At 43.1% G+C, this 24,574-nt stretch overlaps 2 protein-coding genes across 3 annotated transcripts; one reads left to right on the top strand and one right to left on the bottom strand.

Annotated features, from left to right (window-relative positions):
* Positions 1 to 2,166: 2,166 nt before the first annotated feature.
* On the top strand, positions 2,167 to 15,146 carry gzf1 (GDNF-inducible zinc finger protein 1). The gene is made up of 10 exons (XM_061092065.1): positions 2,167 to 2,246; positions 4,108 to 4,319; positions 8,653 to 8,813; positions 10,062 to 11,071; positions 12,076 to 12,259; positions 12,381 to 12,550; positions 13,168 to 13,262; positions 13,431 to 13,598; positions 13,704 to 13,861; positions 14,090 to 15,146. The coding sequence occupies exons 1-10, from the start codon at positions 2,167 to 2,169 to the stop codon at positions 14,858 to 14,860; spliced, it is 3,009 nt and encodes a 1,002-aa protein (XP_060948048.1). The 3' UTR covers positions 14,861 to 15,146.
* A 1,009-nt stretch (positions 15,147 to 16,155) lies between these two features.
* Positions 16,156 to 22,833, bottom strand: napbb (N-ethylmaleimide-sensitive factor attachment protein, beta b). Of its 2 annotated transcripts, XM_061091372.1 has the most exons (11): positions 22,658 to 22,833; positions 21,033 to 21,112; positions 20,679 to 20,795; positions 19,813 to 19,859; positions 19,607 to 19,684; positions 19,455 to 19,510; positions 18,664 to 18,748; positions 18,460 to 18,564; positions 18,311 to 18,379; positions 18,171 to 18,221; positions 16,156 to 17,385 (listed from the first exon to the last, which is right to left on the bottom strand). In XM_061091372.1, the coding sequence occupies exons 1-11, from the start codon at positions 22,756 to 22,758 to the stop codon at positions 17,284 to 17,286; spliced, it is 891 nt and encodes a 296-aa protein (XP_060947355.1). In that variant the 5' UTR covers positions 22,759 to 22,833; the 3' UTR covers positions 16,156 to 17,283. The 2 variants fall into 2 exon arrangements, with proteins under 2 accessions (XP_060947355.1, XP_060947354.1); XM_061091371.1 differs by lacking the exons at positions 19,813 to 19,859; positions 22,658 to 22,833 and having other exon boundaries at positions 21,033 to 21,093.
* Positions 22,834 to 24,574: the final 1,741 nt, after the last annotated feature.

Genomic DNA, 24,574 nt, shown 5'->3' with positions numbered 1-24,574 from the left:
GATAAATAGGTAGATAAGGTGCAGTGGCAAGATTATGGTAATAGTACTGATGATATGATGGTAATGTTATTGTTAGACAGTGTGCAAAAGACAATATTATTGTATAAAATTATATATAATATCAATATGGTTCATATTAACACATATCACATATGATGTGAAGTAAGTGTTCCAGTATATGGAGCGGAGTGTTGTACAGGGTACACAGTGCAAGGAGACAGGTTTATTTAGTGCAGTTCTGTGATGGTGGCTCTGACAGAGGTAGAGGAGTTGTACAGTCTTATTGCGGTTGGGAGGAACGATTTCCTGTATCCTTCCTTAGAGCAGCGGGGTTGAATGAGTCTGTGGCTGAAGCTGCTCCTTAGCTTGTCCAGTGTTTTGTGGAGGGGGTGAGAGGGATTGTCCATGATGGCCAGCAGTTTTGCCAGCATCCTGTCCTCCACCACCTCCTCCAGGGTGACAAGCTTAGAGCCAACCACAGACTCTGCTTTCCTTATGAGTTTTCTCAGTCTGTTGGCGTCCTTTGCCTTGATGCCCGCACCCCAGGACACCACAGCAAAGAAGATGAAATGTATTGGATTCTGCTCTAACACTGTTTACCCCTGAGACTCCAAAAGTGTTTTGTGGATTCAAACCAACCTCTTGATCAGCATATTGGTGAGAAGATAATGAGTGAAGTTTAATTTCTGGATGAACTATCCCATCGATGGGATACGACGTGCAGAACCACTGATTTGATCCTTTAACCGTCTGTGCACGATGTTACTGCCTGAGGTGCAGCTCCAGGTCTAATGGCGGAGGATGATCTCACCAGCATGCCCACGATAAAATGCTGGATCACACAATTATAGAGCTGCACAATGAATCATTCTCCTCTCCTCTGACAATCTCCTCCGCGCTCCGCTCATCTGACACCACCACACAGAGGAAGGCCCTGTTATCGCCATAATGTGGATAAACAGTGACAGTTGCCTCAGACTGAAGGCCATTTCGGTGGCAGCGGATCAAATGAGAGCTCGTTACGGAAAAAGTGGCACGTCAGTGTCTGTGGCCGGGCTCGCACTCCCAGTATAAAGAGATCACAGGCCTGGTGAGATGCCTGTGCCCCCCCACCCCACCCCACCCCCTGGTGGAATGAAATTAGTGAGCTGGAGGTTCGGTCCCGTGAGTTCACTCAGCTGACAGATAGAGACACTGTGTGTTCACATCACACTGTCTCTCTGTGTGTGTGTGCGTGAGAGAGTGAGAGAGCAGAATAGAGCGATTGCATTATTTCGATCTCGTCCTCTCACTCCTGGCGTCTATCCTGTCCCTCACACACACTCACATACTTGTCTTGTTCCGCAGTAAATGTGTCAGTCATGGGTCTCATCGCTGGAACAGCCTGTCAGATCTGCAACCCCCCCCCACCACCACCACCACCACCACTGCCCATTTCCCCCCTCTGACTCTTTTTCCCCCTCTCCTCTCCATTTATGGACTTTTTCAAAAAGGATGTTGAGGGAGAGCAGGGTTCACACAAAGAGAAAATGGTGGCTGCTAAAGCAGAGCTGTGTTTCTTTGGATTATCAGGATTGTGTGATTATCCACAAAGCGTAAAAAAGGGAATAGGTCAGCACTGAAGATCTTACTTCAAGGCCTCTGTTTTCTCACCCAGTGTGAGGTTGTGTTTTATCTCACGAGGCCCTTTTCTGGAAACAAAAAACGGGTGGCAGCAGAAATCCAACCGTCACAGCCTATTTGAAACAATAAACTGTGTCGGATTAACAAAACCCTGATGAGATAATTAAAAACGCTGTTGCCATCTAACTGTATGTCGACAGGCAGTATACACTGTGTGGGCCGGGCCAGTTGGCCGTATGGCCGGGCTTCATTTCACAGGTATTTTCATGTCTGTGGTCTCCGCCACTTCTGGGACACAACCCAAAGAAAATGGACAAATGCAGTATGAAAAACACAGACCTTTGGGAGGCCGCTCCAAAGTTAATTTGACACTGTATATTTGACAGCCGGTTGCGTATTTGAAAAACAATCTGTCCTGAGCCGCTGTGTCAACAAGCTGAAACTGAGCGGCGGGGTGCAGTGTTTCTCGAGAACTATTTGTGGTTTATTTTACTGGGAGAGTCTTTCTTCTTCCCTGTTAAGGCGTCAATTGGAAACAGCGCCATGGCGATCCCTGTCAAATCTCCTGTCCCCACAATTGGAGGACTCAGCTTGAGGCCAGATAAGCCAGCAGGACTTCCTGGGTGCACACCTGGAGGCTCAGCTTATTCTACAAGTACAAAGTGGTGACAGAAATTAATTAGGCCTGTTCCGTGTGGTTACAAAAGATAACAGAGCCGTACAGACTACCTGCACTGCTCTTTTTTTCTCTTGAATAAAAAATCAAAAACAAAATGCTGTTAATGGTACAGGAAATCACTATGCACCCTGCAGAGAGCAACTGTATTAGGGATTTGTTATTCACATCCAAGTTCAATATGTGCTCTCTCTGTATTGTATATACATAGTGAATTCAAGTGTAATTTGAAATGGATGTAATAGATTTGTTTTTGCAGATTGGAACCATCCCTACTTGGGATCATTGGGATAAACCAATGACTGTTATAAACAAGACGTTCCCACTTCCTCACAATTTCCAGAAATAATGCCAAAATACACCAGGTACGAAATGCAGCTATCTTGGACAGAAACCATTTATTGACACTTTTAATTTTTTTGTACGTGTCCCATCCACTACCATGGTGGAGGCAGATGCAGCCAGGCACAAGGTGGTGATCAAGGAGCTTTGGCTTCATTTTGGGGTGCAGTCATGTCGTACATTTTTGTAAACAGTCTATGGGATTGACATTAAAGTTGTACAGGGGGAATTCTGACCACTAGAGGCACTAAAGAGCAATATTTTTGTAAGTGGGCCCCTGCTTTGTTTTTTCTTACAAACATTCAACAAGTGCTGCGACCTTAAAAAAAGGCACAGAAGAAAAATGATGCTCACGAAAGAGAGTCAGGATCAGGGCTTTAATGGGCAAGACTTGGTGTTCCTCCATTCACCCGCGGATATGGAAGGATGACTGGTTGAACTGGCATTCTTTCAGCCAGCCAAGGTCCCTGGTATTACACAAGTGCTGGATCGCTGCCATGTTACACAACTCAGAGAAGCCAGAGGAGCAGGGCCGACCTGGCTGGGGCTGCTGCAGTCCACGGACCGTGACTCTACAGGGAGAAGTTAGGGATCAGTCTCTTTTATTTACTGTCTCTGAACCAGTGGATTTAAGATGGATAAGGTTACACTGATGACAACTTAAGCTTAGAGAGCTATGATGACTTTTTCTTCCCCCAATGGATAGCCTCTTGACCCCGGGTGGGAGGGAGAGGGCGTGTGTGTGTGTGAGTGTGCAATTGCAAGACACCGAGACCTGCCTATGCTGATCCAAACTTGTGTTTCCTGTATGGGAATACTTACAGTAGTGCAGCGTACTTACAGTAAGTGTGTGTGTGTGTGTGTGTGTGTGTGTGTGTGTGTGTGTGTGTGTGTGTGTGTGTGTGTGTGTGTGTGTGTGTGTGTGTGTGTGTGTGTGTGTGTGTGTGCGTGCGTGTGTGGTGTGTGTGTGTGTGTGTCTGAGCGGAGCACAAGCGAGACAGAAAAGGAAGGGGGAGACGGAAAGAGCAAGGGCATATCCAAGGGGATCAAAACCTAAACCGCAGGATATTTCTGACCTTGAGGGCGAGTGGGTAGAGCGGGACTGGGGGAACCGGGGGGGGGACGACTGTGGGGGTTGGCGGGAGGGTGAAGGGAAGGAACAAAGACACGGAGGGAGAGTAAAGAGAGGAGCGGAGTCTTTGGAGAGCAGCTGGAAATCCTCCAGAGTTCTCCTCTCAAACCAAGCATAAAATTCCAACCGAAGCCACAAAACCAGTATGAGGACTTGAAGAGGGTGCCCTCTGCCCACAGTGTGTGTGTGTTTGTGTGTGTGTGTGTGTGTGTGTGTGTGTGTGTGTGTGTGTGTGTGTGTGTGTGTGTGTGTGTGTGTGTGTGTGTGTGTGTCAGTGGTGTGCCTCTGCGTGTGTGTGCGTGTGAGCGTGCATGTGTGCCATATGTGATTAAAGGATCCGAGCAGAGGAGGAGGCCAGGAGGCAGACGAGTGATGCAATCCGCGGGAAGCGAAGGAGAGGACAAGAGGGCGACAGGAAGGAAGGGAGGGAAGAGAGGAAGGAGGAACTTGTTGCTTCTGGGGATCCAGCTCTCCAGGAATGTGCTGATGGTCACGTCCCCACGCAGTCGCGGGGAGAGAGTTGCATTGTGGGAAAACTCTGCGGAGGTGACACCACCTGTTTTCGTGCGCTGCAGATTGCAAACGGATGTTAAAAGTCTCAACACATTATAAAAACGGATCGACTGTGTGAGTCATTACTTTTCATTTAAAAAAGGCACGACAATCTTTTATTTTGCTGTCTTCCTGACCACAATAGTCTCTATAGCTGCAGGCTACAGGCCCGAATCCACCCGCTCACAGCAGAACAGATCTATTTTGGTGCAACCTATTCCATGTCCGTGAGTTCCCACACAGGCTCGGTGGGTAAGGTGATTGGTAAGCCTGGACAAATAGTCTATTTATGAGCATCGCAAGAGTGGGCGCAGGCCGTCCTTGAGCTGGTTTTGTCTGCCGTCTGAAGTGCTAAGTGGCATATACAGTTACAATAGATACTGTAGAACATTCGCAAGGACGAGTGAAGGTGGAGGAGGGGGTGAGGCTGGCAGAGAGGGAGGGAAGGAGGGTGTGAGAGAGACAGACAGAGAGAGAGCGAGAGCACTGGGAATAGAGATGGTGAGTCAGAGGCCATTTGGAAAGTAATTTCATCTCTGAATGCCGTATATCTTTTCATCAATGAAAGGAAAGCAGTTTCTTCCGAGCGAGGCAGACGGGAGAAGAGAAAACATCTCTGTTCGGTGAAATTGAGTCTATTTGAGGGGGAAGAGGACAGACACCATTCATAGGCTCCTCTCTCTTTTTTCTGCACTGAATTTACTTTATATAGGTGAAGTTATTTGTCTCAGTGCAATGTGGGGGAAGAGGTTCAGGGCGAGACTGAACAATTCAGCAGGTGGAACGTTTACTGTGTTCACCATCTACTAACGCTTTATTTTAACTAGTAAACATTAAGTGAATCTGAGGGTGATGAGATTGCCATGAAATTTTGAAAGCGCTCATAAAGCAAAGTTATGGAAACATAAACATCTTGACGAGATGAAAAGCCACTAAGGTCATTAGGATTCTGGGCACCGTACACATCTGTACCACATTTTACGGCAAACCATTCAATAGCTCTTGCAATATCTCAGACTGGACCAAAGCGTCTGACTAGCGGATCCCTGGGGCCACATATACGATTTTGACCTTGTGTGTTGTGATCACATTTGTTCTTGTGTGTGGCCTCTGTCTTCAGAAAAACCCTGAAAGAGTCTTCTGCCATTTTTGTGAATCATTGCTTGATGTTCCTCTGAGGTTTTAGGGGTTCCAGCGATATTCTGGATAGGCTGAGTGTGGTGTGGCATCCGGCCAGTGAAAAAGAAGGGGAAGATAGAAGAGGGGAACGGGAAAGTGTTCGGAGAGACTGCCATCGACAGGCCTGGACTGCTGTGTGTAGCCTGGCAAACCAACCTTGGCCTTGACAAGACTACACAAACATCTATAATATTTGCCTCCTGCCAATTTTCATACTTATATAAATATGGGTGGAGCTCCACGTCCATTTACCGAAACCGCTCTCCAAATCCACATTCAATCAATTAAATGTATCCCGTTGTCAAAGCAGAAACATGCTATTGTTAAAAAAAAAGAGTTATTGGTGCCTGTTGAAACACAAGTCTAAGAGGATTATACAAAGTTCACGATGCATGATTTCTCTTAACGGAGTTCAGTGACTGGAGGGGGGGGGGGGAGAGAGGGACACCACAGAGGACTGAGTTGGACTGGTTTCCGATTGGTCTGGCATCGGCTGTGTGGTCGAATGGGCGGGCACAAAGAGAATGCTGCGGTTATTCTTGGACCACCAGTGTCTGCACTTCCATGTATCGCTCTGGTGTTTACCATCACTGGTTTAGTTCATCTTGCCGGGGATTACGAGTCTGGGAGAGGTCCTGCGAGGACGCAGACTGACTGACTTACCCTCGCTGCATCCAAATAAGGGCGTGTGTACGAGCCAGCACGCTAACCAAGCCGGGGCTACAACCACCAACACCGAACTCACTGAGTGTGTTTTTCTTTTTGCTTCCTGCACTGTGTGTATGTGTAGCCTCAAATTCAAACCTTGGTTTTGAGATTCGCCCTCTTGCACAGTATATATTTTATACGGCTGTTTGTGCACTGTGGTATTTTCGATTCTGTGGAGGAGTCAACCCATAGCAGAGCAAACATGACCCATCGTCGAGTAAATGTTTTGTTTGCTGAGCTCATCGCCTCAGAGAGAGTGTTTGCACCTCACCCTTTCTCTCTCCCCCCCTGACAACGTGATGATGAATCTGTGGGAATTTAATCTGTTACTGGACCACTTGGTGAAGCAGCTGGCTACTGAGGCAACACCTCAACCCTCGTCTGTTTCTCTACCCCCCCAGCTCACCTCTCAATGACACAAAATGCCCCTGGAGGAATGTGTAAAAGTCAGCCAGTATCCCTCACTGCGGGAAATGGACATGTTTTCGAGACGACTGTTTGACCTTTTGTTATTTCGGTGACGCAACACGCTGAGAGTTCATTCCCTTGATTACACGTGTCAACCGGTGATGAAATGTAGAAACCTCAAGTCGGCTTCCCTGCTGTGTCTTTAATCTGACAAAGCGTCCTGTGACACAACATCACAACAACTGACCTGCTTACGTCTGACATTGACCTGAATCTGTAGCCGCTGAACTTTAAAAAAATATGTCACATTATGCTCCAATGACAATACTGGCTGCACATGACGAGTAACTACAATAACTGCCCAACGTGCATGTGTTATCTTATCATTTTACTGGAGCCGTTCCTGAACTGACAGCATTTTTATGACATTTCTATGAAACTGAGTCCAGTGTGAAAAAGAAAATTGAGAAATGCATTTTCACTACTGTGCCCAAAGTGAAAAATCTTTTCCTTCCTTTCCTCAGTCATGTCAGAACTTGCACTAATGGAAACCAAGAATTAATTTGTATGACGTGTCTCATTAATTTTCACATTCGGCATTCTATTAAACTCTGAGCTTATTTACCATAATACACAGCATATTAATATCTATGCAAATACTATTGATTCCCATGAGCATTCAGTTACAGATGATTAAATCTGCACATGTAGAAAAGAGTGTGGTAGTTTTCCACAGAAACATGAACCAGAAAGCACCAGTTATGAACAGTGTACAGATCTATAAAATATTATGTGTGTGATTTACAAGGGAGTAATGAGATAGAAGACAGGGGAACACAGTGTTCCAGGTCAGGGCTGGGGTCTGTCTGCGCAGCTTTGGTCCAGAGAGCAGCATGAGTCACCGGAACAGAGGAGAGATTGCTAGCTTGCAGAATTCATTAAGACAAATGTAAGGTATATGGATCTCCTCCGAAAGAGAGAAAGAGAGAGAGAGAGAAAGAAAAACATCCGCTGGCAGCTGCAGGAGCTGAACCCCAGTGACTCCGCAAGTAGCTTTCCAGACACCTCTGGAATGACAGCATGCTTTATGCATTTCTGAGTTATGTCGGTGTGGATGTAAACAAGTTCACTTAAATCTTTCAGCATGTCGGACCTGTTTTCTATTAGGTTTGGGACCAATCTCATAAAAACTGCTATTACAATGTAATAACAAGTGTAAAGCACATAGTTTAGTACGTCTGCCCAGTTGAACTTTCTGCTAGAATCAGAGTAATCAGCGTGAAAACTGATCATGCTGAAGAATGTAAACTTGTTTTTTTCAATGTCTTTTTTTCCTCCACAATACTTGCAAACCACATCAAGGTTTCCTTTGTATAACGGCGCCCCCGTGTGGCCACAGGGCATCAGTGCAACAACAAATACAGTTTGGGATACTTCTGCTGAGAATTTACGGTAACATCAGCATGTGAAATTATTTAAACTTTTAGTTTTTGTAGATATTTTATTTTTAACCTGTATTCTTTGCTGCGGTTGGGGTGACTACAAGAAATGTGGCCTTACTTTAAATTAAGCGTGAAATAAACATTAAAATGGAACTTAATGATGCTGCTCAAATAATATTTAAACTAACAATATTTAAACCAAACCAAACTTTTATACATTATTTTTGCATTGAAGAGTGTGAAATTAGCTAGATAATATTAGCCAATGTAACACCCTTTACTGTGAAATAATGTATTCATATTTGTTTGGGCTTTAATAGATTCCTGAATATTCTTAGTTTCAGTATTATTTGAACAGCTTTAGCATCAATTAGCATTTCAACGTTTCTCTCACACCTGCATTTAAAGATATGCCACATTTTTTATAGCTTTTCATAAATATATGTAAACTGTTTAAAAGTACGAGCTAACACTAGCTAGCTACATTAGCTTGACAGTAAACCCGGAAATGCCCTGAAAGTGAGGAGCTACTCTTCAATATCGACAAGTTCCGTTGCGTGTTGGTGAACGAACCCGTCACACTGATCCAGGAGCAGTGGTGGTCTTCTGGTGTCGCACCTCTCACATCCGCAGAAAACTGATCCGGAATCAGCCTGATCTGCACCGGATGTCTCGCGAGGGGTTTCCACAGGAAACACACCGTCCGTCGCAGCGAGCATTTGTGAAGGGCTGCCATTTTAGCAAGCTTACGGTAAGAAAAACTTGCTCCGTGTTGTTGTTGTGCGGTAGTTTCGCTGAGCCGCTGCTGCTGCTGCCCGCATGGCCCGTGGAGTCCTTTATCTCCTCCGGTTTGCTTTGCATTACTTAGTCATCGTTAGCTTGACCTAGCATGTTTAGCATCGTGTCCGTGGCTCTGCTGTTAGCTGCTGAGTATCCTAGCCGTGGACATTATGAAGAGTAAACATCGTGTTCGCCCTTTTCCCTAGCTTTAGATGCGCATGTATGAAGTGTTTCAGATCCACAGTGTCTTTTAAAGATAGTTTTACAAGCATTCGCTGAATATTAGCTGCTCCCTTTGCTCATGGGGAAGCAATCGTTGTCCTAATATTAGCCCCAGTAGTGATGATGCATGTAATAGTCGAACTACTGCTCAAGATAAGTAGTGACGTGAATACAAATATAAAAAATCGCAATGTCAACACAACTGCGACCACAAATAAAACGTGACTCAGCACAGTTCATACCTCCATCCAGGCCCATCCCCCCCCACGAAACCACGTGTAAATTCTATTTGTATTTGATATTCACCTAACTCTACACATTCATACATTTCATTCTCCTTAATATGCATGATTGACCCCGTCAAGTTCCAGGAGTTAATCTCTGGCACATCGATTAGTTCTGTCCCCTGATTGGATCCGCACCAACATTTAATGAATTCTGTCCTTTCCCAACACGTTTCGTAACAATTCATCCTGTCGTTTTTGCATAATCCTGTTTACGCAAACATAAAAGCAGATTAAAACTTAACCTCCTTGGCAGAAGTAATTATAACCTAAGACATAGATATTGCAGAGACCAGGAGCAATAGAGGGATCAGCCGGGGCACACATGTATCTCATTGGGCCCAGAGGTTAAAGTTAATATGCTCCTGCTTTAAGGAAGGGGAATGTGTAATTTCAAGGGCAAAACAACAGACAACAACCATGCAAACATCTGTGCTGAAGCAACCCGGATTATACTTTAAAAGTGGGGTGTGCAATGTTTAAACTGAACATGGAGTTGTTCTCTGAGGAAGCAACAACAATGTGGAAGAATTAAACGCGCTGTAATCTATATCTAGACCAGGATTTAATGTGTTCTTCCTTGGATCATGCCGCACCCCTCCATAGAAATAGGTTGAGAAGTGTTTGTCTATTTGTGTAATAACCACCTTTGCGAAGTTAAGGTAACTTATATGCCTTACAAGTCTCCGTTTCTTTTCTGTTTCTGTCCGCAGCACAAATGCACCATGAAGCGCAAAATGGTCCAGCTCACCTCCAGGTCGCACCAGGACAACCTCCTGGCTTCTCTGCACCAGCTGAGGCTGCAGGGTCAGTTGTGTGATGTCACCGTGCACGTGGACTTCCAGGAGGATAAGCAGGAGTTCCGGGCCCATCAGGTGGTGCTCGCAGCATCCAGTGGCTACTTCAAGAACACCCTGCTCGTCCAGGATGTAGCCCGAGACACTATCACCCTCTCAAATGTGCATTCTGACGATTTCTCCAAGTTTCTGGAGTTTGTGTACACGGGTAAAGTGGAAGTGGCCAGCAAAAAGATCGCTGACGTGCAAGCAGCGGCCGAGTTGTTGGACTGTAAGGATCTGTCAGAGGTTTGTGATGAGGCCATGCGTGCTGAGACTTCAGAACCCCCTAAAAAGAAAACGCCTCCATCACATGTTGCGGATCATTATTATTTACAGTCTGACGATAAAGAGAAAGGGCCCAAAGGGAAGAAGCAGCTGGGCAGGATAGTTCTGAAGCGGCAGCGCTCACCACAGAGCTCGGAGAATCAAGTCACCGCAAAGACCTCTCGGGTGAAGAAAACAGTCACGAATGAAAAAAGCGAAGGGGGACAGGTGCAGCAGAGGAAATCCAGCAGCAGAATCCTTCAGAGGCGTCTAAACGCTGCAAAAGAGACTTCGAACAGTGAAAAGCAAGTGACCAGCGAAGACACAGAGGAGTCTGAGGACGAGACTGAAGTCGAGGCTCAGCCAGAGAACGGAGCAGAGAGAGGAGATGAGTCTTCCTGCAGAGTGCCGGGCTCTGATGTGGACAAGTGTGAAAACGAGGACGGTGTGCAAAGTAATCCTGAAGACCCTATGTTATCTGTGGATGAGGAGGATGAGGAGGATGAGGAAGAAGAGGGATGGTCCAAGGCGACGTCAAAAAGAACGTCCAAAGCCCAGTTCGAGTGTGACAAGTGCCAGCGGACCTTCCACTACGAGAGGAGCTACTTGAAGCACATCAGGTTGGATATTGTAGTTAAACATAGAGATTAATTCACTGGTCTCTACAGCAGCTCCCTAAAGCAAACAGTGATATTGTTTATTATAATCCACTATTTGACGGAAGATGGGACTAGTTGCATTTTCATTTAAAGCAAATTTTCAACAATCACACCCAGCTGATGGCAAGCTCAGAACCTTATTATCAAACATCCTGATAATCTCATAGTTGGTATTATAGAGTGAAACCACTAAAACTTGGTTTTACTCTAGCCATCCCTAGTCACCGGCTTTTGTTTGATGCTGGGGAGAAGAACCTCAGCTGCTCCTGTGCAGTTGTTTGTTTTTCATCTCCACCAACATCTGCTTTTGTTTGTTTGTTAGTTAGCAGAAATACACACAAACTACTCAATGGATTTCCATGAATTTTCATGGAGGGGTGGGACAAGACAATAAACTGTGAATAAGACAAGACTCAAGTAAGAACCCATAAAATGATGAAGATCTAGATAAGCAGGCGAGATGGGGTGTTTTTTCAACATCTTCATTAATATCTCAAAAATCATTTCTTGATCTTAATGAGAAAAAATGATATTTACTAGTTGTGCAATTTGGTGCAGGTCCAAATAAAAATCTTGATTCATAAAGGGACTAACAGAGGTATGCATTCTACCCAGTGTCATTCTAGTTTATTAGTGTGTCCTACTTTATCAAACACAATTTATGATCTGTTAAGAATCTGGTAAAACCTAAATTCACTTTTTCAATAACCTGCCTAGATGGGGAAGAAAGAGGGAGAAGGGAATAAAGTGTAATTACATGCTGGATTCTGACAACTCAGTCAAATGTCTTATAGTAGACAGTCATAGTATAGTTAGCTTCTTAACAGCATGATCAAGACTTAATTACCAAAATGAATCGAAAAATCATACTGTATATCTTCAGACTTTCAGAGTTTTCAGTGACAGTCAAGTAGTTCTGATACACGTCTGATATTGCTGTGACCCATTCCTGTTCTCTTGCCCAGCACGTACCATGGAGTGAAGGCAGACATGGTCTACCGCTGTGAGACCTGCCAGCAGACCTTCGCCAACCGCAGCAACCTGAAGATCCACGAGAAGCACGTCCACAGCAGCGAGAGACTCTTCTCCTGCGCCTCCTGCTCAAAGTCCTTCAAACGGAAGAAGGATGTCGTCCGCCACCAAAAACAGGTGAGGATGCACAAAACAATTACTCTATTTAAAAGTCCAATTCAGAGCTATTTCACAGATAAGATATTTAATCATGACTTCTTTATCTGCACCTTTCTCTCCCACCACTGTTGCTTCTCAGGTGCATGAACGTAACAACATGCGTCACGTCTGCCCCGATTGTGGAAAGTCGCTCAGCTCCAAAACGGCTCTGCAGCTGCACGAGCGGATACACACCGGCGCAAAGCCTTTTGGGTGCACTGAATGCAGCGCCAGATTTACCCAGAATGCTGCTCTCAAGATGCACCGCAGGTACGGAACTCACAGATGATGACTGGTAGTGAGAATTGGGGAAGGAGCTGTGTGGATGCTAACGATGTAAACTAGAGGGTTGAAGTTTTAATTTCAGGGAAGTCAAGAAGAAAGTTAGTTGAGCGAGCAATTCTTGCTTAGGACAAATTATAAAGATCCACTTCCTCTCACTGAAATAACATGAAACTAAAAGATCCTGGATTCGAACGCTGCCATGTAGCGTGTTGAGAGCCAGACTATGCGCAGTAGCGATTGACTTTTGACCTTGTTTTTATAGCATCAAACAAAGAAATTTAACCAAACTTACTGGGAAAATGGAACAACAGAATCTATCTTTGAGAAAAATGTATTTTAAGGGTACTTTAACTTTTAGTTTGGTCCATATCCCATCCATTAACATGGAGGAGGTGATCGAGAAGCTTTAGCTTCACTTTTGGGAGCCGTCATGTCGTCCGTCTTTATAAAACAGTCTATGATCCGTCCAATCATCAACTGTGGACATAAATATACAACACCAGTGAGTATTTATGACTTGATAATGATAGCTGGGAGTTTTATTTATACACACAAATACTATATGTTTGTATAATTGAGGTCTAAACTTTGCCTATTTGTAGGATTCACACAGGAGAGAAGCCTTTTGCATGTGACGAGTGCGTTGCCAGGTTCACCCAGAAGCACATGTTGGCTTATCATAAGAGATCCCACACAGGTAAGACTGACATAATATTACAACTCTCCAAATTTCTGTATTATCATCTTTGTTTGTACCTTAGCTAAGATTGTCCTTTTTAAGTAGTCCTTTAGGATTTGTACCCACAGTGCCGTCTACACATGTGAAGATGATGTTTCTTTTGCTGTGTCTTTTTCCCCTTGTTAGGAGAGAGGCCTTTCATGTGTGAGGCGTGTGGGAAAAGCTTTGCATCTAAAGAATACCTCCGGCACCACTCCAACATCCACACTGGCTTCAAGCCGTACAAGTGCGAGCAGTGTGGCCGAGGCTTTGCTCAGAGGAATTCTCTTCACCAGCATATAAAGACACATACAGGTAATCAGTCACACTTTGTTTTACAGTCATTTGAGGGCATCACCTGCTTTTAACCTCCTCACCGTCCTGTTTTAATTCCACCTGCGTGTGTTTTTTCTCTCTTAGGCGAGCGTCCGTACAGCTGTAAAGAATGTCACAAGTGTTTTACCCAGATCAACGCCCTGCAGAGGCACCAGCGTATCCACACGGGGGAAAAACCCTACATGTGTGGCCTCTGTAACCGCACCTTCACAGACAAGTCCACCCTGCGCAGGCACGCTATGGTTAGTGGTGCCTACCTTACTATCGTTGCTCTATCCGAAAGGGTTTATTCCAAATGTGACTGTTTGGGAACATTGTTGCTGAAACTGGCTTTTTGACTGCACCGACACATTAAAAAAAAAACTTTATTAATGGTATAAGGGCTACTAGTCCATGCTTATCGCCTGATAAGTTGTGCTTAAAGTGCTTCGACTGCTATGAAAACTAACGTGAGCTCTTTTGACGTTCAGACTCACGACGCCGATACTCCCTGGAAGACCTACCTGGTGGTTCTGGAGGGAAATGTGGAGGACAAGAAACCCAAATCCACCCTTAAGGGAAAGACAAAAAAAGCAGGAACATGGGAGAAAACGAGCCCATCCAGCATAAGTGGCGACGGTGCTGCGACTGGTGACGCTGTTTCCACTGGTGCTGAAGGTGCCGCTGCTGATGATGCTGCCGGTAAAACCACCACAGATTCCATTGTGGTTCCCGCCGAGCCAGTCACTCTTTCGTCTGATTGGACCAGCCATGGAACCATTGCTCTGGTCAGTCACGGCGGGATCACCCTCATCCACACCGAGGTGCCATCTGGGACGCAGATCCAGCCCATCATGACCACTGACGGCACAGGCACCAACCTCATCTCCTTAGATGGTTCCGCCATACCCTTCTCTATACCCGTCTCTATGGCTCATCCCATCCCCTTGGCCTCCTCCACCTCTACCACCTCTTTGTCCGTACCCGCAGTTCTCTCCCTTCCCGTCTGTGACGCCACATTGGCACCGGTCTCCGAGATTCCAACGTCATCCGTCCTGGAAGCTGCTGTGTCACAGACGATTCTGTCTCCAGTGTCAGAGACCAAGATCAACCAATCACAACCTGATATTCAGACTGTGGTTTTGGCTGACATGGTTTGTGGAAGCGAACAAATGGCAGCCGTCGATGGACAGGAAAAGGAAAAGACAGCAGAAAACTCTTTGGATGAAATTAAAAAGGCCGCCGATCAAGACGCTGTGTAGAAAGTGGATGTAAATATAAAGCTCTTTATCTGGGGCCACGTTTCAACCCTTCAGTAATGCAAGTTTTTCTGAATGAGTATTCTGACTATGTCACATCTGTGATCTTCAGTGTTTACCACGACATGTTGAGATGTTTAGGTATTCAGTGGGAAATGCTACATGCTTAAGAGATGTAACTAAGGTAAAACCAAGCATTGGGTATTGATAGCAAATGGTTTGTTAATGTACCGAATATTATGTTGCATAAATGCGATTGTTAGTTACCAATAAATAATGGCAAACATCATGTAATGTTCATTCCATTCAAGCCCTCATATTAGTATAACAGAACTTTTCCTGTCGTATATATAATAAAACTTCAGGAGTTACATCTTGGACGTTCAGCAGGATGATCTTGGAACCTAGTCAGAAGTCCTTGGCAGCGAAAGACCACCCCCCCACTGAATTAGCTTTCCATACATCTGTGGATGACAGCATGCTCTTTGCAACACTGTTGATTTATTTAGGTCTGAATTTAAATGACTGAGCTTAAATCCTTCTAAGTTCTGGCACTTTACTCTGGAAGTTTTCCATGTAGCTACACCGGCATTTCAAAGTAATCGTCAACAAGGTCGACTCCAAAGGAAAATACACACCTTTAAAACAATTAAGTTTCGAAGTTTCAACCCAGTTCAATGAAATTAGTTACCTTGTTTTCAAATGAGTTAATTTGACAAGAAAATGTAGAGTTGTTATATACATGGTACCTGATCAAAATACTGTCATAAAGATGGACAGTTAAAAAGAATGCCCACTAAACATGACACGGACATTGTGTTGTATAAGAGCAGGATGCAGTCGTGTCAAACTAGATTATAGGTGATTGATTATATTGATTCGTTTTTGCAGCAGGTCTATGGCAGCGGAGACACAGAGGAAGGTAAAAGTTCAATAAAAAGGTATATATCAATAGAATTATATATTATACATATTTATCAGGCCAAACATTGGCAAAATAACGTATTTAGTAGCCTTCCTCATAAAGACAAATCACTTTTACCTTGTAATACTGTATATATTTCCACTTGGGTGACAATCTTCTGTACATTAATAAGTAATCAGTACACTAATCATACAATAGTCCAGATTTTCTATCATCTCATAGGATCAAGCTCTACTGATAATGTGTGTACTGTGTTGTACTGAACTGAAGCTCAAGTAGGTTTGATTTAGGAACACGAAAGATGATTAAAGGATAGACTGATGCTTATAACACACAACTGTTCTATCTCACACATAAGGTCAAAGGCAGGGCATTGTGGGATTGAATACCTTTATTATTGTCCATTCACACAAGCATACAGATCATATCCTAGGTCCATAGTCATTCCACTCTGGAAGAAGCTGGATACGCAGGGCGACTGACCCTTTAGTAAAAACTTTGGTCTGGCTCACTAGTGAATGTGACACGACTGTAACCTACACATGAGGACATGCTTAGCGACTGGCCAGATGAAAGGTAGTAAACCTTCACCGAGTTAGTGAACAACACAACACGGCAGACGGCACAGAGGAGAGACTAATGATGCGCGGTAATCCCGAGATTACTGCCCTGGGAAGAAGGAGCAACGGTTCCCAGGTCAGTGCTTCCAATTCAAAAATACAGCTCACATGGACAAATCTAAACATTTCAGCCTCCGGCGTTAAAGTATTACTACATCAACAAAAAATGAAATGAGAATAAAGGAACTTTTAAGCAATCAAATCATGAATATGTATGGAAAAGGTACAAATGTTTAACAGTCTACATTTGGTGCATAACATCCCCCTTCATCTAGAAGGTGATAAAAAGGAAACTAAAATCTTTTTTTGTGTGTTTTTCTTTTTTATAATGTTAATGACTTTGAATAACGTTTGACATTTATTTCACCCTTCACTTCTAGTTCAACACAATAAAAATTAAGATAATAGTAGATTCTTTAAATAAATACAATGACAATCTTATGTACAACAAACAGACATTTAAATAATTTAACATATATAATAAACTAGCTTTAAAAAAACAAGCTGCATTTGACTAGGAAACAATAAGAGTACAAAACATGCAGTGTTAATACTAAGTTCAATACGATACACCGCTCGGAAATCCACCAGCATGGATTGCAGCAGAAAAAGGAATGCAGCAATCCCCCGGGCAGAGGTGAGGGCGAGAGGATTTACATTCTGACTAGATTCAGATATGCTCTGCAGGAAAGCAAGGTAGTGCTCTGAACATGAAGCAGTGGGATGTTCAAAAATCATCAGCAGACGCCCCTGTCCTGATGCTATACACAGTGAGGTGAGTGTGTGTTTGTGTGGCTGTGTGTGTGTGTGTATGTATGTGTGTATGTAAGCATGCTTGATGGATTTGTCCCTCCGTGCTGTGCTTCTAACCCGCGTGTCGCTCATTTCAGATCCCCTTCGTCGCCCTGGATGGTCTTTTTGATGCGCAGCAGGAGGGTTGTGTGCCACTGATCCAGGCGTGAGATTGAGTCAAACTCCTTCACCTGCAGACAAGTTTGCACAGTGAGACATGGAATTGCATCTATGTTAATACAAAGAGAGATTACTATGGTGTTTAGGTCAACAAAAAAAATACACTGAAAAACACATATGCCCTTTGCTGCGACAAGAATCACCGTCTCATCTACAATCGCACTCAGTAGAGCCCATTCCTCAGCCCGGCCCAAATGTCCCCTTAAATTCAATTAAGCTGCACCACATTTCACACAATCATTGATATCAGTTTCCTAAACCTGCCTGATTTTTCAAATCAAGATCCATGAATTATTCAGAGAAAAAAGGGAAAATATATATATATTTTTTAAAAGCCCTCTCTCAATGTGACCAAAAGAAATCCTTGATCCCACCTTAATTGACTGGTTTCTCCCCTGAGTCATACTCCACCTTCCCCCAACTTTTGCACAATTTTGCTTGGAATCCAACGGACAGAGGAGAAAAACATAACCTCCATAATCTGGGAAGAGTTATGTTTTGAGTTATGTTTACAAATTAAGTGATTTAATTGGCAGATTTGCAAATGTATAAACTAACACATCTGTCATATTGTTAAGTATTTCTCTAAGTCTCTGATGAGGCCTCTTCCCTCTCTGACTTTGAGTTCATTTTAAAACATGTTTTTCTGGAGCTCACGAGTTTCATATAAACACAGTCCTGAGAGATCCGGTTTTCTTCTTTCCTGAATACACACGGGATTCAACCAAACTACAATAGCTGAAGCAGAGGGATTTCTGATCCCACCAAAAACTTTTATAGTGTGCACATTACTTACTGCCTCTGTGAAAGCTTCACTGTTCTGCTCTTCATGTGCCTCAAGAAGTTTCTGTCAAGCAAAAAAAAAGAAATGTAGGTTACTCATAGAACTGATTCACTGAGCCACCGGCTGCCTCTGAGTTGTCAGCATCCACTTACCTTCAACAACTTGCATTCTCTGGAGTCTGTGAAAGCCGGGAACATCTCCTCATATTTTTCAATAGCAATCTGTGGAGACACAGCGTGTTAGATTGTACCACAGCTCTCCGTCCCTAACCCGAGACCCAACCACAGAGGTATAAACTCGCCTTGGCGTTGAGCTCGTCGACGATGAAATGACAGAGGGAGGCTTTGAAGAAATACTCTTTGGCGCTGTACTTCAGCAGCGGGTTGTCCATCGTGCTAGCTCCGACCTAGATGCATCCAAATCAGAAGAAATGTATTAGAAATGTCATTAATTAGAGGGGTTGAGAAAGTGAGAGCATGACACAATGAGTCTCAGCAGTAGCCACCTGCTCGTAGATCTCAATCGCTTTCTGGTACTGCTCCAGCTGTGCAGAGTAACCCCCGACCTTCAGCAGACACTTGTTAGCAGAACTAAACACAAATTTCAAATAAAATAAAAAGCTCAATAGAATGGAACATTGGAGAGTAAAACAGTCAAACAGTCAGATGAACTCTGATCGATCCAAACAGTACGAAGCTAAACAAAAGATATTCAGATAAAACTTTTCCAATCAGTGTTTTCGATAAGTATCACAAAAAATGTCACATTATTATTTCTTTTTTTAGATACTCAATGAAGGCTGTAGTTTTAAGCTCTTTTTCTGAGTAGAGAATGGCAAACACGTTCAAATCTGAGGTTGAACATTAAAAACAAGTAACTTCTTTGCCTCCTTTACAAAGCATATGCAACATATTGATACATATTGAACTGTTGTTGTATTGCTGTTGATGATCAATTCTTGTTACTGCTTTATCTCCCAGCCTAAGTCCAAGTTTCACTCATGTAAGCCTTTTAGCTGCAGCATTTAAATGAATGAACGTTGTGTGACAGGTCTGTTTATGTCATTCAAGGAGATAATGTAAAAGTAAAAGTTACAAAATACTATGATACAAGCTCAATGTCATTCTCCTTGACTATTACAGTACTGTCTTGTACCATCTTATCCACGTATCTGGAAACTGAACAAACAAAAGTTTTCATTTTTCTCACATGGTAGCATCAGCTTTTAGATCTGAAAAGCGATGGGAGATAATATGCAGTATTTTAGTTTGGTAGAAGAAACAGAAAGAACAGTACCTGTTTGATTCTTCTCCTTTGTAGTAGTCGGCAGCTTGTTCATAATGTGCAATGGCCTTTACAAAAGAAAAACAACAAACAGTGCAATCTTAAGTGTTGTTTGAAACAAATATTGCTCCTTATTGTCGTATTGACCACGTAGCTTGCATTACCTTTTCGATATCCAACATTTCAGACTCGTAGATCTCTGCGATATTGATGTGGTGTTTGGCTGCGATGGTGAATCTTCCCTGGGAGGGAAGAGGAAGGGGAGAGAACTCATTATGAATGGGATCTATCCTGAAGATGTGACATCCAGCTCTGTTAAAGGCAGATTTACTCTTGTGAATGAGATGCAGAAGTTCTATGAGCATCTTACCATGTCTGTGTATATTTCGATGGAAGCATTTAAACACTTGATTGCCTCTTTTGGCAGCATTAAGGGAAGAGGAGGGAACGGTTAGACATCAATTAGACATGATTAGTTTTAACAGAACCGTTCCACTTAGATACAACACTGGTGTAATTTAAGGTAGAGAATCCAAAAACTCAAAATAGAGCAGAAACACAAGAAAGAGCCTCCTCTTCAGTGGACTGCTACCCTCCCCCAAAACAAATGGTCACATCTCTGAATATCAAATGAGGCTGTAGAGAAAACAAAGAGCCATATAAATCACCTCGCTGTAAATGCCAGGCAATTTAGGGGTAATAACTCTCACAGGATCTATTGCTTGAAATATCCACAGCGAAGCAACTCAGGCCAATTGTAGAGTAAAGTGCAGCCTCATAACCAGAGCCAAAGTGTTAATAAACTGTCCTGATTTCCTATCCAAACTCTAAAAATTCAGCCTAGGGATAAAAAATATGTTTCAGTAATCTAGAAAAACACACAAAACCCAAAAACACTCATCTTGGGATATTAAATTAATATCCTGTGAGAGTCAAACTTGAACAGCCTCATCTCGTCACTGCTGGAAAAATCCTCTTTCTCCACAACTTTACAACAAAGCTGTATTCAAGCTAACACTGCATCAAACTTTAAATTTGACGTTTCATTTTAGAATCAGATTAGTGTGGAGCAGCAGGCACAGACAGGACGTGACGTATAAATTCCGCTGTGGAGCTCACATCTTTTTTATTTACAGCATATTATCAACACTTGCTTTTGCCCTTATCGCCAAAAGTTCCTGAGATATTTGTATACTTTGGGTTAAATAGGTTTGAACCTAGTCAGTCGTCTCTTACCATTTGGGTCCGACTTCTTGAAAGCATTCCCTGCGTCGATGAAGCTAGTGGCGCAGTCATGTTTGTTCTGCAGCTGCATGTGGATACGTGCGGCCTTGCAAAACGCATTTCCAGCAGCTGAAGACAGACAGAAAGAGAAGAGAAAATGTCATGCGCACATACTGTACACTCTGCTTTTAGCTGACACTCTAATTTATGCACATCATTCCAGCGTTTTAGCTTGCGACTCCTTCACAAAGTGCTGCACTTTGCATTTACAGAGCAAAAAAAAAGAAAAGAAGAAGCACACAATCCAACAGCGTCTCAGGTGTGTCGAAACAGATAAGCTGGATATCTTAAGGAAATAAAACTCACCGTTCCAGTTTTTGGCCATCTTGAACATGTTGGCTGCTCTGCAGTACATCTCACATGCTTCTTCCACTTTTTGAGGTCCTCTAGAAACCACAGAAGAAAAGAAAAAGGTTGTAAAAACACAGAGCCTATTATACATTTCCATGCAGGCTATTGTGTTCACAAAAAAATGTGGCATCATAGGTCACAGGGTGATGCAATGCTGGGATGGATGGACTCTATCCTTTCCACAGGCATCGCCCTGTACAGGAATTATTGATCTCCACCCCTCCACTACGTGAAGTGGACCCCTGGGAGCTGCCTGGATTTGTTATGATACTCTGGAGGAAGACATCACTGCTTGGTCAGCCACAGAATTAGCATTATAAAACCTGCCAAGAAGGAATACTGCTGAGTAGCAACATCTGGAGGTCACCTCAGGCAGAGCTTCAGGGAAAACACAGTCACACAACTGCCTTTTCTATTTTGGCCACATGCAAACACAGCTTTATTTGCTGGATCTCTGTTATACGGTTTAATAATCCACACATAAGATGGCATGAATTATATATCACCTAATATATGGAGCTCCCAAAAGTCACTGGCCCACAGTATATTATTACTTTTCCTCTTACTATATATTTATTTTAATCTATGATTAATGAAATCTAAAAATAAACCTAGATATAAAGCAGGGGATAGGAATCAGCATCTGCAATCACAAATAGGTGGTACATTTTTAATAAGAATATAGGCAAATGAATAACAGGGAAAAGTACATGCCAACGGTTTGTCTGGATCGGAGTTAATTTTATCATTTACTATCACAGAAGCTAAAATCTTGTAAAGGAGCTGTATCCTTGGAGATTCATTGATTTTGCACTTGATTACAACTTCATACTAAAAACTGTATTTAAGGATCACATTCAACACAAATTGGAAAGTGCTGCACAACAAGGAAGCTAAGGGTTCAAAAAGATAGATGCCATTGCTTTACTGTGTTGTGTTTGCAGCTGATGCTCCCAACCATTGATGGTGGGGTCAAAGAGAATGTGACACACATTGAGTGGCAACCATCACAACCCGTAGGTCTGTGTGTGATGGGGTCAGTTTCACTTAAATAAATGCACTGATGAACCAAATGCTATCAAAACCCTGCTGGGATAAAGGCTGTACATCCACTGTCATGGGGTGAGGTCACGTGGTCCATTAAAGGGGGTTTATCACAAGAGCCTTTGTTTTTAAACTAGGATGACAAATAATCCAACATATATACTGGCACATACTTCCATTTTCATATAGTCTGTGTACAACGACCCAACACGCTACAAGTAAGTCCTGTGAGATACCTTCACCTTCCAAGTTAGCTTAACTACTGCGCAGCTTCCATGCTAGCGTCCAGGAGAGAGGGGTGTGTTTACAGGGATCACAGCTAACCAAGCTAACGTAGCTAACCGACCTACAGGATGTATTACACTGTGAATGACGCTCAAACAAAAGCAGACGTCTCTGGTGTGTAGCAGCGGAGCTAACTGGAAGCTAACTGGACGCTAACTGGGAGTTAACTGGGAGCTAGCTGGGTGCATGTACAGACAGGGGTTGCTGTGGGTTAGCTAGCTGTCTGTTTCTCTGCTGCAGTGCTGTCTTACCCTCCAAACATCCCGCCCAGAAAGGAGCCGGACGACTTGACCTTCTTGTCGGCGTCGGCCATCAGCTGGATGGCTTCCTTCTCCTTCCCCGAGTTGTCCATCTTGTTATTGTCGGTGTTCAGGAGAGAATGTGCACAAAGAGTAAATCCCGCAAAGGACCGAGCTGCGTTCACAGAGGATTACAGGAGACGGGTTGATTTAGCGTGGGCGTGCACCAGCTAGCGGTTTAAGGGACGCGCGGTATCATGGGAGGTGGAGTTTCCAGATGCCGCAACTAGAGTTGGCTTCGCGGCAGAAGGAACTACAACTCCCACGCGAAACGAGGAAGTGTTTTTTTTTATATCAAGTTTTACGTAACAGCTGATGGCAAATTGTGAAAAGTATCTTTAGGATTATTTGACTGTTAAATGTTATAACACTTTTTAGAAAATTATGTTGACTTCATTTCACACCCAGAAGAGGTAAATAATACCAACTATTTTAGTTCTGAGTTCTGTGTGAATTTAAAGAATATATAAACACAACTAATACACAAGAAAAAAATTACAATTTACATTCATTTTTATCACATAATGTTTGTACATCTTGATGTCTGTTTATGTAACTGTTGGCTATATATCTGCAATGTTTGTATATAAAGTTGACAGATAGATAGATAGATAGATAGATAGATAGATAGATAGATAGATAGATAGATAGATAGATAGATAGATAGATAGATAGATAGATAGATAGATAGATAGATAGATAGATAGATAGATAGATATTTAATATTCATAAAATGTTTGTCATTTGATTCAACAGTTTTTAAAAAACAGTTTTCGATCTGAAAATAAAATAATAAATATTGCAACTAAACCAGTGTACGATGCTTATATGTACAGTAGGGGGCGCTGAAACATTACAACTGAGCTCTTGTGAAAACAAGCTGAAAGTACATTTCAAGCGTCGGTCAGTAACTAAGTGCATTCACTCAAGTACTATACTCGGGAACACATTTAAGGTACTAAATTACTGTTGGCATTCGTGCAACTATGCAACTTCTACTACATGTCAGCAGGAAACATTGTACTTTGTACTCCACTACATTTGTCTGGCAGTTTTATTTACGTTTCAGAATATGTTGACTCTTAACCAGCTTATCTTATAATTGTGAGACAGACCAGTGCAATGGAAAGAGACGACCAGGGCGTCTGAGAGATACTAACAGGGTTATCACACAGAAGTGACTGCAGGATAAAAGTTAGCAGTATAGTGAGTAAACAAGTGACTTACACTGTAATTTATCCTGCCTTTGTCATGACTGTATTTGAAAGCAGTCATTGATGGTTGAGAATATGAGAGAGCAATGCAGCAATAGTACATTAGAGGAGGGATGAAGAGTCGGGCATCTGAGTACAATAGTATAATAATGACCTCTGCCCCAGCCTATGCTTTCCTTGTTTGCCCTCACAGCACTGGCTCTACCTCAACTGGTTTCGATTCCCAGTCTCCCCCATTCCTTGTGCTGAAGTGTCCTCGGGCAAGATATTGAAGATCCTCAACCCCGAATTGCCTGGGACACCTGTATGGGAGTGAGAGGGCTGCACATAGATGCACTGTATCGATATGGGTGGATGACAAAACTGGGCTGTAAAGGGTTTTGAGGGGTTATGCGACTAGAAAAGGTTTATATAAAACTGTGTTTACAATGCTTGGTATGTACTTTGCAAAGATTAGGTTCTGAATGACACATTTCCTGCTTTTCCTGTCGTCAGGCCTCCTGTAGAGGTCTCCATGTCATCAAAGATTCAAACAAGTGGTAAAGGACGTGTATGTTCTCTCATCTTGCAGCATTGTTAAACAGTAGCCGAGGCATTTGCAATCTAAGGCTGATCAGCCTTTGGTAATCAATTTCAAGGTTCACTCTGATTGCCA

This window comes from Limanda limanda, chromosome 18 (genome assembly GCF_963576545.1).
Source record: "Limanda limanda chromosome 18, fLimLim1.1, whole genome shotgun sequence".
NCBI lineage: Eukaryota > Metazoa > Chordata > Actinopteri > Pleuronectiformes > Pleuronectidae > Limanda > Limanda limanda.
This window is presented reverse-complemented; position numbering and strand designations above follow the sequence as displayed.